The sequence below is a fragment of the Portunus trituberculatus genome, chromosome 37, assembly GCF_017591435.1.
Source record: "Portunus trituberculatus isolate SZX2019 chromosome 37, ASM1759143v1, whole genome shotgun sequence".
Taxonomy (NCBI): Eukaryota; Metazoa; Arthropoda; class Malacostraca; order Decapoda; family Portunidae; genus Portunus; species Portunus trituberculatus.
The window spans coordinates 13,749,461-13,764,705 of NC_059291.1; the positions used below are offsets into that span (position 1 = coordinate 13,749,461).

The 15,245-nt window shown below is 38.9% G+C and overlaps 2 protein-coding genes across 9 annotated transcripts in view; one reads left to right on the forward strand and one right to left on the reverse strand.

Annotated features, from left to right (window-relative positions):
- LOC123514244 (nucleoporin Nup43-like) overlaps positions 1-13,798 on the forward strand; it is a 61,501-nt gene extending 47,703 nt beyond the window's left edge. Inside the window, exon 9 of one of the 2 annotated variants that reach the window (XM_045271986.1) lies at positions 134-215. The gene's annotated coding sequence lies outside the window, so the exon portion shown is untranslated. Of the gene's footprint in view, positions 1-133; positions 216-13,457 lie in introns of those variants that run through there. The other variant, XM_045271985.1, reaches the window with a different exon arrangement.
- The window catches only part of LOC123514240 (ATP-binding cassette sub-family C member 4-like), a 221,907-nt gene that overhangs the window by 3,051 nt on the left and 203,611 nt on the right, over positions 1-15,245 (reverse strand). For all 7 annotated transcript variants that reach the window (XM_045271971.1, XM_045271969.1, XM_045271970.1 and 4 more), the window contains 6 exons: positions 14,974-15,141; positions 14,447-14,574; positions 13,449-13,694; positions 13,087-13,256; positions 438-567; positions 102-212 (listed from right to left, as the gene is read on the reverse strand). In XM_045271971.1, the coding sequence (XP_045127906.1) occupies positions 102-212; positions 438-567; positions 13,087-13,256; positions 13,449-13,694; positions 14,447-14,574; positions 14,974-15,141 (953 nt within the window). The remainder of the gene's footprint in view (positions 1-101; positions 213-437; positions 568-13,086; positions 13,257-13,448; positions 13,695-14,446; positions 14,575-14,973; positions 15,142-15,245) is intronic.

Genomic DNA, 15,245 nt, shown 5'->3' on the forward strand with positions numbered 1-15,245 from the left:
AAATTCTTCAACAAGGATGTCTTGTGTGCCAAAATATATATCGTATCTCTCATAACAGAATAGAACTTTGTATGATGAACATATGCTAATGTTAATCTCACCATTTCTGCAATTTGATGCAACTGTTTTGCAGATGCTTGGCCTGTTTGTTGGACAAGGGAGAAGAATATTGAGGTCTTGTTGTTGAGAAGATTATATGGTGTATCAAACTCCTGCAAAAATATTTAAAATTCATCAAACTTTAATTTCACCAAAGTATTAGTGAATTCATCACCTGTATTTTCTAAAGCTAAATCTATGGCAAATATTTGACTCTGGAAACTTTGAGTATATTTGCATATATTCAAAGCATACGGCAACAAATTAGTTCAAATTCCTTCACATAAGGATGTGAAATATTTACAAAGTATTTTGACATGGAAAAGAAACTGAAATACCATGAGCTGGCCAGCCTGAAGCACCATCACACGGTCACTGTCCATGATAGTGTGCAGTCGATGAGCAATGGTGAGCACTGTACATTCAGCAAACTTGGTTCTGATTGTCTGCTGGATTAGTTCATCCGTCCTGAAAATTGCAATCATAGGAATTCTGAAATCTGAAACCAACATCAACACAAAGGGCATCCCTGACCTCTTGCTTCATTTTGATTCCTAATACGTTAATTTTTAGATTATGTTTCACCACAGCTGCAAATGTTTAACTTTTGTTGGAAGGGATTAAGTAAGAGGGCACGTATGCAGTGGCTGAGCTGTATGAATACTGCCACAGAACATCCTGTATGTTTGTCAAAGATGACTGAAAGTTAATGACTGGGAATTCCTCAATCTGTATTCTTATCCTGAGATTATTATTATTATTCATTTATTTTTTTTTATTTATTTATTTTTTTCAGAGGAATGTCTGTTGGTTACAGCCACTATCTGCCATACTGTGGTCTGTAGTACATTAAGTTTACTAATGTACTTTCCACCATAGTTTAGAAAATGCTGTTCAATAGTCCTTTCTCACACAATCCATTGCACTACTTTCAGCAAGCAGATAACTAATATAGAATGATTGACAACACAATTACAGTTTAAGTCCATTAATCCTATGAGTAGGGGAATGTATCTCTGAAAACATTATACATACTGTAATCAGTAAATTATTAAGTCATGAAAAATTAAGATACAATATGATATGGGTTGTTTTACTTTGCAAATGTTTCTCCATTCATGTCAGCTGCATCTTGATCCATTGATTGTTTCTCACCAGCAACATTAATGGCCTGTATGCTGTATGCATGGTTATTGTTATCCATCCCAAGGTCTGGATCTTTAAGCCCTTGGGACTAGGAAATCGGTACTCTATAAAAATACCTATACTGTTGAACCTTGATAACTTGGATTTCCTGAGAAGTCAGACTCTGATCGACCAAGGAACTAAAGTTCAAGTTGAACTGCCCCCGCCTTTTTTTTTTTTTTTTTTTACATTATCAAAAATCTAATTCCAACAAAAAAAAGTGCATTTTTGTTGTAGCTTAAAATGATACAAAACAAAAGTCGATCAGAGTTTATACCAATTTTGTGAAAATTTTTGGTAAAAAAAAAAAAAAAAAAAAAAAAAAAAAAAAATCCTAAAGATTTTTCATAATTTTGTGCTTGTTAAAGGACGAAATTATGAAAAATCTGTATATATGTATTCATCTGACTGGCATGAAATTTACACACATGATTGAGTATAAACTAGCGACTTCCGGGAGCATGATAGGATGGAAATGCATCAGATTTCTGGTCTTCTAGAAAATATTCACTCGTACATTGCAAAAAGTTTAGGGTAATCATTTCTCTAAATAGGCTGCAGTACACATTCATTGGTCACATCCACAGCTGGGTTTGAAAAGTAGCCTGTCCTGTGATTGAGTAGCAGCTGTCAACTCCCACTGTGAAGGGAAGGAACTCAAGAGAGGAGGAAAGACGAGGAGGGATCAGCACTAGCCCTGTGCTACTTCCCACAACTCTCTCTCTCTCTCTCTCTCTCTCTCTCTCTCTCTCTCTCTCTCTCTCTCTCTCTATCATCATCATTATTATTAGCATGCACACACACACACACACACACACACACACACACACATATGTTAATGATATGCCAGTAGGAATTGACAGTTATATGAACATGTTTGCGGACGATACTAAAATTATGAGGAGAGTAAAGAATGTGGAAGATTGTAACAAGTTACAGGAAGATCTTGATAAAATATATGAGTGGAGTAAAGAGTGGCAGATGGAATTTAATATAGACAAGACCCATGTTATGAAAATGGGAAGAAGTAGATACAGACCAAACAGGGATTACAGGCTGGGTGATGAGAAAATTAAAGAGACCAATGAGGAGAAAGACTTAGGAGTAACTGCAAAACACTTTGTCACCGGAGAAACACATTAACAAGATTTTTTGGAAAACATACAACATGCTTCAAAATATTGGCCTTGCATTCCACTACCTAGATGAAGGAATGATGAAGAAGATATTATGTACCTTAATAAGACCCCAGCTAGAATATGCAGCATGTGTCTGGTCACCGCATATGAAGAAAAATGTGAAGAAGGTAGAAAGGGTACAGAGGCTGGCAACAAGGATGGTACCAGGACTCAGGGAGTTAGACTATGAGGAAAGACTGAGGAAGCTGGGGCTGACCACATTAGAAGAGAGAAGAACAAGAGGAGACATGATAACTATGTATAAATTGGTGAACAAGATTGACATACTGGATAGAGAGATGATAAAGGTGACCACAAGTAATCATCTCCGAGGACATGGAAAAAAGCTAATAAAGGACATCTGTCTAAATGATGTGAGAAAATACAGTTTTCCGCATCGTAGCATTGATAAGTGGAATAAACTGAGCAGTCATGCCGTTGACGCGGTGTGTGTCAATCAGATGAAAGAGAGATATGACAGGAATGGACAAGGAGACAAGTCACAGAGAGCTTAGCTTGGGCCCTGTAATACACAAATAGGTAAATACACACACACACACACACACACACACACACACACACACACACACACACACACACACACTATGACAAACAAAATGATAGGAGTCCTCAAGATAAAAGAAAATCTACTTAGAGAAATTGATTTGGATTAAAAGAAAAAATAAAATAAAATATAGACCAAGAAGAGAAAAAAAAAAAAATTAAATCAGTCAAAGACCTACAAAAAAAATCTAAACGACGAAGATAGGCAGAACTTAGAAGAGGAAGTACAAGAAATAAACAGAAAAGGACCATATTAAGAAGGAAAAACGATAGGGACGGGATGATTGTATTTATTTGGATTTAAAAAAGGCATTTGATAAAGTGCCACATGCAAGATTACTGTGGAAGTTAGAGGAGAAGGGTGGCTTAAAAGGAAGCACATTGAGATGGATGAAAATAATTTGAGTGGGAGAGAAATAAGGACAGTAGTTAAAGATATGAAGTCCCAAGAGGAAAGCAGTAGAAAGCGGAGTGCCACAGGGGTCAGTATTGGCGCCAGTACTTTTTCTCATTTATATAAACGACATGCCAGAAGGAGTGAACAGCTACATAAATCTGTTGCAGACGATGCGAAACTGTGCAGAGTTATAAAGCAAAAAGAGGATTGTGAAATACTACACGAAGACCTAAATAAGATCTGGGAATGGAGTAAAAAGTGGGAGATGGAATTCAATGTGGACAAAAGCCATGTCATGGAAATGGGAAAGAGTGAAAGACAACCAGTAGGAATCTATAAGATGGGTGATGGAGTAGAACTGGAGAAAGTAAAAAAGGAAAAGGATTTGGGAGTGACGATGGAAGAAAATAATCAACCGGCAAGCCATATTTGATAGAATTTTCAGAGACATATAATTTGCTAAGGAATATTGGAATAGCATTTCACTACATGGACAAAGAAAGGATGAAGAAACTGATAAGTACTATAATAAGACCGAAATTCCGAAATTGGAATATGCAGGAGTAGTGTGGACCCCTCACAAAAAGAAACACATAAGGAAGCTGGAGAGACTACAAAAAATGGCTAAAAGAATAGTCTCAGAACTTGAAGGGATGACATATGAGGAGAGACTAAAGGCTATGGATCTTCCAACATTGGAGCAGAGAAGGGAGAGAGGGGATCTCATACAAGTTTATAAATTGATCAACGGAATGGACCAAGTGGACAATGAATATCTGATCCTGAGACAAGAATATGCCAGTTGAAGCACAAGATTGCATAGTAAGAAGCTGAGGAAGGGAAGATGTGTAAGAGATATTAAAAAGTATAGTTTCCTGCAAAGAAGTGTTGAGACATGGAACAGTTTGAATGAAGAAGTAGTGTCAGCAATGAGTATGCATAGTTTTAAAGTAAGATTGGATAAGTGTAGATATGGAGACGGGGCCACACGAGCATAAAGCCCAGGCCCTGTAAAACTACAACTAGGTAAATTAGGTAAACACACACACACACACACACACACACACAGTTAGCACGCCGGTTCACAATCGAGAGGGTCCGGGTTCAAGTCCCGGCCGGGTGGAGATATTTGGGTGTGTCTCTTAATGTGTAGCCCTGTTCACCTACCAGTGAGTAGGTACAGGTGTAAATCGAGGAGTTGTGACTTTGTTTTCCGGTGTGTGGTGTGTGTTGTGGTCTCAGGCCTATCCAAGATCGGAAATAATGAGCTCTGAGCTCGTTCTGTAGGGTAACATCTGGCTGTCTCGTCAGAGACTGCAGCAGATCAAACAGTGAATTACACAACCACACACACCGCGTACTGTAGTGGTTAACACGCTCGACTTACAATTGAGTGAGCCCGGGTTCGAGTCCCAGGGGCGGTGAGGCAAATGGGCAAGCCTCTTAATGTGTAGCCCCTGTTCACCTAGCAGTAAATAGGTATGGGATGTAACTTGAGGGGTTGTGGCCTCGCTTTCCCGGTGTGTGGAGTGTGTTGTGGTCTCAGTCCTAACCAAAGATCGGTCTATGAGTTCTGAGCTTGCTTCGTAATGGGAAAGACTGGCTGGGTGACCAGCAGACGACCATGGTGAATTACACACACACACACACACACACACACACACACACACACACACACACACACACACACACACACACACAACACACACATTGGAGGACCGGGTTTGATTCCCGGCCGGTGGAGATATTTGGGTGTGTCTCCTCACGTAGCCCTGTTCACCTGAGCAGTGAGTAGAGGAGTTGTGACCTTGTTGTCCCTGGGATGTAAATCGAGGAGTTGTGACCTTGTTGTCCCTGGCTGTGTGGTGTGTGCCTGGTCTCAGTGAAACATCCGAAGATCGGAAACAATGAGCTCTGAGCTCGTTCCGTAGGGTAACGGTCTGGCTGTCTCATCTAGAGACTGCAGCAGATCAAAGGTGAAACACACACACACACACACACACACACACACACACACACACACAATAATGTCCAGTGACAATGTAAAAGAGACTGTGCCGATATGAAGAAGGAAAATGCAGCACTGAAAGAGGAAGTTAAGCTAATTAAAGTGAATTGCGAAAATGTGGAGAATCTCTAGGAAAAGTGATGGAGAAGCAGGCTGAATGGAAAAAAGTCAGGAAGTGGAAAGAAAGGAGGTAAATTACAAAGTTGCAAGTCTGGAAAAGGAAATCAAAGAGTCAGGGAGAAAACTTTGGGCCTTGCTGAAATTATAGATCAACAGATCATAGAAGAGAAGATAGCTGAGAAAGTGGTGAAGGTTATTAAGTCAAATGAGACATTGGTGAGGGAAACTGTAGACAAAAAGAGATGTGTGGTGATATTTGGTGTGGAGGAGGATAAGACACCGAGTAAAATGGAGAGAGAGAAAAACATAAAAAAGGTGATAAATAATATCATTAATGTGGTGCAAGAGGAGGGAAAAGACCTAGTACAAGAAATAGAGGACTTCCATAGAATTGGAAAGTTCACAAGAGAAGGTATGAGGCCAATAAGAATCAAACTTAAGTCACAAAAGGATGTAGATGAATTGGTGGAGAAGTCATGGAGGCTAGCCCAGCAGGAAACAACAAGGAAGATTTGGTTGAGAAGAGATCTCGGTGAAAAGGAAAGAGAAATGTTAAATGAGTTGAGAAAGGAGGCTTTGAAAAAAATGAAGAGAGGACAGAAGAAGAGAAGAAAGAGTTTTTCTGGAGAATCTTGGATATGAGACTGAGGAAGTGGTTCATAACCCAGAAAAGTACAGCAAGAAAGGACTAAAGAAACTTACATATGAGCGAAATGTAATGTATTCCAACATAAATGGAGTGATATCGGGATTTTAGAACTCAACGATTACTTGAGGGACAAGAACCCAGATATTGTGGGTCTTACTGAAACAAAACTGAGAGAGGAGAAGACCTGATGAAGGTTGGAGAAGGGAAATATAACGTTTGGAAAAGAAATAGAGTAGGTAAGATGGGAGGAGGAGTGATGTTGCTGGTTAAAAAAGATATAAAGGTGGATCAAGTGAAAAAGGTATGGGAAAGGCAGAAGTGCTAAAGATCAGAGCAGAAACTAATGAAGGAAAAAGAGGCACTACATAGTGGTGTACGTACCACCTAAGACAAATGCATGGTCAGTACAGGAATATGAAGAAATGATAAGTGATACAGGAACATGTCTGGAAGAAATGTTGGGTGGCTGTGAACGAACTATAATGATGGGAGATTTTAATTGTAAAGAGGTGTGTTGGGAGGACTGGTCAATGGAAGGATCAGAGACAACATGGGGAAATACACTATTGACACTGGCAATGGAAAATGTGTTAACTCAGTGGGTCAAAGAAGATACTAGGTTTGGAGGAGAGGAGCATCGTCAAGACTGGACTTGGTCTTTAGTACAGAGCCAATGGTCATTGAGGAGATGAGGGTGGAGTGCCCTTTAGCAAAGAGTGATCATGCAGTTTTGGAGTTCAAGGTGATAGACGAAGAGAAATCTAGAAGAAATGAAGAATATAAAGTGGGAAGATGGAATTATGCCAAGACAGATTTTGGAAACCTAAAGAAATTCTTTCAAGAGACAAATTGGATGAAATTCAAGAGTGCTAAGGAGCAAATGAAAAGTGGAAGGAATTTATAAAAATATACAAAGAAGGTGAGAAAAATTTGTACCAATAAGACAACATAGAGAAGTTGGAAAGCAGGACTGGTTTAACGATAGATGTGAAAAGGCTAGAACAAGAAAAGAGGATGCATGGAAGAGGTGGAGAAGGAAAAGACGGATTAAGCAGTGGGAAAGTTACAAAAGAGCAAGAAATGAATATGTGTTGATTAGAAGAGAAGAAAGAAAGAAACAAGAAAAGGATATAATTGATAAATGTAAAGACCAACCAAGGCTTTTTACAGACATGTGAACAACAACATCAAAAATAGAGAAAGTATTGAAAGTTTAGAAGTAAATGGAGTATGCAGTGAAGATCCCAGGAAATGGCAGAGGCTATGAATGGATGCTTTCGGAAGGTATTCACAAAGGAGACTGCTTTTGACAAACCACTGGTAATGGAACAGAAAGGGATTATGAAGGAGTTTCAAGTAACTGTGGAGGAGATCAAGAACATGATGGGGAGTTTAGAAGTGAGAAAAGCTGTGGGACCTGATGGGGTATCAGGATGGATTTTAAGAGAATGCAGGGAGCAATTGGCAGAAAAAGTTTGTGAAGTAATTGATGCCTCATTAAGGGAAGGTGTAGTGCCCCAAGACTGGAAAAGAGCTAACATTGTCCCAATCTATAAATCAGGTAACAAGAGAGACCCATTGAACTATAGACCAGTGTCACTTACAAGTGTGGTAGCTAAGATGTGTGAGAGGGTGGTGAAGACTAGATGGACAGACTTCTTGGAGAAAAATGACATACTTTGTGAGTGTCAATTTGGTTTTAGGAAAGGGCGTTCATGCACGACAAACCTGATATGTTACTATTCGAGGGTGATAGATGTAATACAGGAAAGAGATGGTTGGGCTGATGGAATATATCTGGATTTAAAAAAGGCCTTTGATAAGGTACCACACCAGAGACTGATCTGGAAACTTGAAATGGTAGGAGGAGTGCATGGCAGTTTACTAAAATGGATGGAAGACTTTTGGTAGGAAGAGAAATGAGAACAATAATTAAGGACAGACCATCAGAATGGGGATTGGTGGAGAGTGGAGTTCCACAGGGATCAGTGTTGGCACCAGTAATGTTCGCAGTCTACATAAATGACATGGTGGATGGGGTGTCCAGTTATGTGAGCCTATTTGCAGACGATGCAAAATTGTTAAGAAAAGTGAGATGTGACAAAGATTGCGAACTACTCCAGGAAGACTTGGACAGAATATGGAAATGGAGCTGTACATGGCAAATGGAGTTCAACACGACAAAATGCAAGAAAATAGAGTTTGGCAAGAGTGAAAGAAGAATCAGGAGTATGTACAAGATAGGAAATGAAGACATAAAACCAGTCATGAAGAAAAAGACCTTGGGGTGACAATTACCAATGACCTATCGCCAGAGAGACATATAAACAAAATAATTGGAGAAGTATTGAACTTATTGAGGAACATAAGAGTGGCGTTCGTATATCTAGATGAAGAAATGATGAAGAAAATAATTACTGCAATGATAAGACCGAGGCTTGAATATGCAACAATACAGTGGGCTCGAACTTAAAGAAACACATAAGGAAACTAGAGAAAGTACAGAGGGCTGCAACGAAAATGGTGCCTGACTTAAGAGATTTGACTTATGAAGACAGACTGAAAAGAATGCAACTTCCAACCCTGGAAAACAGAAGAGAAAGGGGAGACCTGATAGCAATATACAGAGTGATGATTGGCATGGAAAAATGGATAGGGAAGATCTGTGTATGTGGAATGGAAGAATGTCGAGAGGGCATGGGAAAAACTAAAATGGCCACTTATAGGAGAGATGTGAAAAATATAGCTTCCTCATAGAAGGGTGGAAGCATGGAATAGTTTAGACGTGGAAGTGGTCAACGCAAGGAATATTCATGATTTTAAGAAAAAGCTGGACATTAATAGATATGGAGACGGGACAACACGAGCATAGCTCTTTTCCCGTATGTTACAATTAGGTAAATACAATTAGGTAAATACACACACACATGTTAAAGTGAGGAAGGAAGAGGAAAGGATCTATGAAAAGGACATAGTCGAAAAATGCAAGAAGCAACCAAAATTATTCTACAGATTCATAAACAAAAATAAGACAAAAAGAAACAATAGAAAGGTTAAAAGGAGAAAATGAGATGGTGAAAGACCCAAAAAGAATGGCAGAACTGTTATATAATAAGTTCCAGGAGGTCTTTACTAAAGAATCCAAATTTGAAAGACCACAGGGTAATAGAGAGATCATCTATATGGAAGAAATTAAAGTAACCAAGCTTGTAATAAAAGAGTTAATGAAGGAACTGGATGAAGAAAAGGCAATGGAACCGGATGAAGTCTCAGGCAGAATACTGAAAGAATGTAGGGAAGAACTAGCAAGTCCTATATACAACATCATAAAATGCTCAATAGAAAATGGAACAGTACCACTAGAAAGGAAAAGAGTTCAGGTGGTTCCCATATATAAGAGTGGAAGGAAGGAAGAACCTTTAAATTACAGACCGGTATCACTAACTAGTGTAATATGCAAGATGTGTGAAAGAATAATAAAGAAACAATGGATCAAATTCCTTGAAGACAACAAATTATTATCAAATTTAGAAAAGGTCAGTCGTGTGTAACAAATTTACTGAGTTTATACTCTAGAATAGTTGACAGGGTACAAGAGAGAGAGGGATGGGTTGATTGTATTTACTTGGATTTAAAAAATGCATTTGATAAAGTGCCACATGCAAGGTTACTGTGGAAATTAGAGGAGAAGGGTGGTTTAAAAGGAAGCACATTGGAATGGATGGAAAATTATTTGAGGGGGAGAGAAATAAGGACGGGTAGTCAAAGATATGAAGTCCAAGTGGAGAGCAGGAGAAAGCGGAGTGCCACAGGGGTCAGTATTGGCGCCAATACTTTTTCTCATTTATATAAACGACATGCCAGTAGGAGTGAACAGCTACATAAATCTGTTTGCGGATGATGCGAAACTGTGCAAAGTTATAAAGCAAAAAGAGGATTGTGAAATACTACACGAAGACCTAAATAAGATCTGGGAATAGAGTAAAAAGTGAGAGATGGAATTCAATGTGGACAAAAGCCATGTCATGGAAATGGGAAAGAGTGAAAGACGACCAGTGGGAATCTATAAGATGGGAGATGGAGTAGAACTGGAGAGAGTAAAAAAGGAAAAGGATTTGGGAGTGACGATGGAAGAAAATAATCAACCGGCAAGCCATATTGATAGAATTTTCAGAGAGATAATTTGCTAAGGAATATTGAAATAGCATTTCACTACATGGATTGGAATATGCAGGAGCAGTGTGGACCCCTCACAAAAAGAAACACATAAGGAAGCTGGAGAGACTACAAAAAATGGCTACAAGAATGGTCCCAGAACTTGAAGGGATGACATATGAGGAGAGACTAAAGGCTATGGATCTTCCAACATTGGAACAGAGAAGGGAGAGAGGGGATCTCATACAAGTTTATAAATTGATCAACGGAATGGACCAAGTGGACAATAAGTATCTGATCCTGAGAGAAAAATATGCCAGTCGAACCACAAGATCGCATAGTAAGAAGCTGAGGAAGGGAAGATGTCTAAGAGATATTAAAAAGTATAGTTTCCCACAAAGATGTGTTGAGACGTGGAACAGTTTGAATGAAGAAGTGGTGTCTGCAACATGTGTGCATAGTTTTAAAGAAAGAGTGGATAAGTGTAGATATGGAGACGGGGCCACACGAGCATAAAGCCCAGGCCCTGTAAAACTACAACTAGGTAAATACAATTAGGTAAATACACACACACACACAGAGAGAGAGAGAGAGAGAGAGAGAGAGAGAGAGAGAGAGAGAGAGAGAGAGAGAGAGAGAGAGAGAGAGAGAGGGGCATTGATCCCTACTGCCTGCAATGCCTCCTTTCCGTCACCCTTCGTCCCTCTTCCCCTTGTGTCTTTAGAGGGAAAGAGCAGGCGAGGACAAGGTAGCAGGTCATGGTCACACACCAATTACGGGTTGCTTTACGGAAGATATCGGCAGACACATGTCCAACTGTGTAGAGGAAAACAAAACAAAAATACCATCCATTCATTTTGGTCCACTCTCCTAAACTTTTTGTGATGAGGGTTCAGAAGAAGCCATCAGCAGAAGCCATCAGCAGTGTTACAACAATCTGCCATTTTCTGACTGAACTGGATACTTTGAGTCATTATCAGTGTGTTGAAGTGAGATAATGATACTGTGAAGTAATTATTACTCGTCCTGTCCAGCTTTATACCTCTGTCTAAACATAATATTTTCTAATACAGTGGTGACTCAATACTCGAACTTAATTAATTCCAAATGGCTGTTTAAGTATAAAAAGTTCAACTATTGACACCTTTACATCAGATAATTCCTTCTAATCTTAGCAAAACCACAAGTTTATAAAAATTTCATTTTTTTTTTTTTTTTTTTTTTACATACCATGAGTAAAAGGCTGGTGATGGATGCTATAGAAAAGAAGGGGGAGAAAGGTGGGGAAGAGGGAGGTCGTCAGAGGACAAGTCAACATCTATGAAAACATCTGGTTTGATTCCTGTGAACTCACTAGCACTTTCACTAGATTCCTTATTTTCATCACTAAAAAGTCTTTTTGGTGCCATTGTTAGTTTCTAGATTAAAAACTACCGAAAGAACACAGCAGAATGTTGTTTTCCCACGACTGTGGCAGGGCTAAGGATGCGTACCAATATTCAATATATTGGAATACTGGTATTTTGATTCTTTATTATCAGTAATGCCAGTATCAGAATGGGACAATGGTGGCAGCAAGGAGGGAGAGGCCAGAGCTTTTATTCGGCTGTTCAATTACCAGATATTTTTTTTCACCACTAATAAGCCTTTGGTGATAATGTACGTTTATAAATGAAAACTACAGACAGAATGCATGAGAATGTTATTCTGACAACCGCAGCAGTACAACTGGCAGAGGAGGGGGGAGAAGAGGCCAGGAAGACTTTGTTTATAACCACTTGTGGACGTTCGATTATCAGGTACTTTTTTAAGTATTAAATCGAACTTTTGCATTTGAGTATTGAAAAGTTCGGCTATTAAGACATTTCAGTACGGAGTCTCCATTGTTGTTTTATTGTGAGAGTTATGTGATGTATAGTTGTGATGATGAAGGTGGTAAGAAAAAAACAGTGTTTGAAAAGATCATAGCAGTCTTAAGATATTGACAGAGTGTGGCAGTGAGGCCAGGATCTAAGAATGGGAGATAACACGCGTGATGGGAGGCGAGGGTTCAAGGTCAAGCTGTCAGCAATTAAACATTTTGTTTCTTGTCTTCTTTTTTTGAAGTTCCTGATTCTAATTCTCATCAAATTTATGCCTGTAAGAACGTAATTATTTGTGAAAAATTTGAGAGCTGAATGATACATTACCCCTCTTGATGCTTGGCCACATACTGAGTCACTGAGTGAGAAAGAGAGACACACCAAAGGTTGAAATTTATCAAGAGAGAAAAATATATAAATTTTTTTGCATAGACACAAGCATGAAGTGATACATAATTTTGGGGGGCATAAGTCATGCTATGATGCAACTGCACAAGACATTTAAAAATGGCTTCCTGATGGGAAGAGTATTTACTTATCAAAAAATAAATCACACCATCTTGTAATTTAGGGTTTGAAGGCTTCGGAGAGACAATAATCCCAAAAGAAATCCTGTACCCCTTCCAAGTTTGAATTGAAATGCCCACCCCTTTTTTTTGGGGGGGGCATGGGAGGTTAGCTGGAATTCGTATGACTCAGACATTCCCATTTGTCGGACCAATCTTTCCCCTTATTACTCCAAGTTAGCGAGGGTCAACAGTATGTCTAAAAAGATAACAGCATTCATTGTCTGGTTTGTAATAGTCAAAGTTTTTTTTTTTACTCTGGATTTAGAGTATGTGGAACAGGTATTTGGCAAGTTGACAAACCTTGGGTCCACATTTGCTGTTGCTTCATCCAAGACAAGAATCTTATTGTGTCTGAGAATAGCTCGTGCCAAACACACCAGCTGTCGCTGCCCAACACTCAGGTTGATGCCGCCTTCAGCCATCTGAGTTTCTAGCCCACCCATGTCAGACACTGCAGTTTTGAGTTGGACCTGAAAAATTGTCATTTTATAAGGCAGTAAATATAAGTCATGATTTACACACATCTATCACACAACTGTTTTTCTTTATATTCATTAAGTAGTCTCATGTGGTCTTTTCTGACTGAAATTGCTCTGGTTGAGCTTTAATGTCTTACATTTGTGTCATACCTCATTTTACATATTTATATAGTACTACCCTACCTCTTCCAGGGATTTCCAGAGCTGCTCATCTGAGTGCTGATGGAAGGGATCCAGGTTTTTCCTCATGGTTCCAGAAAAGAGAGTTGGGTCTTGAGGTATGATAGAAATGTTGCCCCGAACATCATGCAGGCCCAGCTCCTGGATTTTAATGCCATCAATGTAAATGACACCTGATGGTTCAGTGAGACGGAAGAGGGAGGTGATCAAGGAAGACTTTCCAGCTCCTGTCCTGCCCACAATGCCAATCTGGAAACATCATGCCATTAGAGCAAACTTTTACTTCTCACGTTCACTGTTTGTTTTGCACCGTTTTAAGAAATAATAAAATAAAATTCATACCAATGATGAAATGTTTTTAAGGAAAAGATTGGTGCCCTGTGCCTTTTTGATCCAATTTTCTTGTTTTTTGCTCTCTTCTTTGGGAACTTAACACCACTACATAGAGATGAGGAGAGAGAAGTGTGTTGGGATAATGGTTTGAAGACCACAAGAGGATTTGTGAAGGAAGATTACAGAGCTAGTATATATAAAATACTTGGAGTAGGAGACGATGCTTCAAAGAAAAAGACAAGGAAGAAAGGAGAGAGAGAGAGAGAGAGAGAGAGAGAGAGAGAGAGAGAGAGAGAGAGAGAGAGAGAGAGAGAGAGAGAGAGAGAAACAGGCATATGGAAGGATGACACACAGTCAGAAGTATGTAGAGACTTTTCCTTGGCCAACTGTCATGGGACTACAGTAAATGTAAAATAAAGCTTTAAGTAAAGCGGGAGGAATGTAATTACCAATTGAAAATGCCTAGTAAGTTTTTTTTTTTTTTTTTTTTTTTTGTAATATATATGTTTGGCAGTAAGAACTTGGTAAAGTATGTCTACCAACATTGGTAGTCATTCCTAAACAGTGAAATAGAAGAAAAAGAGGTTGAAGAAAGACAAGAAGGACACTTTAATAAACATATTAGATAGTATATGTTTATGATCACTGAACAGAATAATCATTATTACCTTCTCCTTTGCCTGGATGTTGAAATTGAGATTTTTTAACACAGTAGTCTCTTCATTGTACTTCAGTGAGACATTCACAAACTTTAGGACTCCACTGTCAGGCCACACATCTTTTGGTACTTTTCCTGCTGTAGAAAGAATTCAGGGGTTTTAATCCCTATTTATTTGTGAAATACATATGTTATGTATGCTGTGCTATGTGCTGCTGTAATGATAATATCAGCTAATATATTTACAGCAGTGTCTATATGAGGTTTGTGTTTTTAGGTCAACTCTGTTACCTGAACCATATACATACACTACCAGTGCAGGAAATAGGTAGTTCTAAATAACTTGGCTATGTTATTACTGATATAATTACATAGAAGGCTACTATATACTTCACAATATCACTCCAACATCTCCACCAGCTTTGTTTCCAGTAATATTCTAATATTCTTTCAGGAAAAATTGAATAACTGAAGTTTATGTAGAATGGGTGAAATTGCAGCTGCCTTAATTAATAACTTTAACAGTAACTGTGTTACCTTCAGTATTTAATGCAGCCTCAGGTTCAAAAGAGGAATACTCTAAGACACGCTCAACTGAGGTCATCTGGTTCTCCACTTCAGCAGACTGTCGCACACCCCACTGGAACATGCCTGATAGCAGCATGGCAGAGGAGATGGCCAGTCCAATGTCTCCACCAAGGGTATCTGAAGAAAACAACTAGGAATTAATAACTGAAGCATAAAGATACATCCATATTTGCAGCAAAGCTATAATTTTTCTCAGGATATCTCCACCATGAACATTTTTG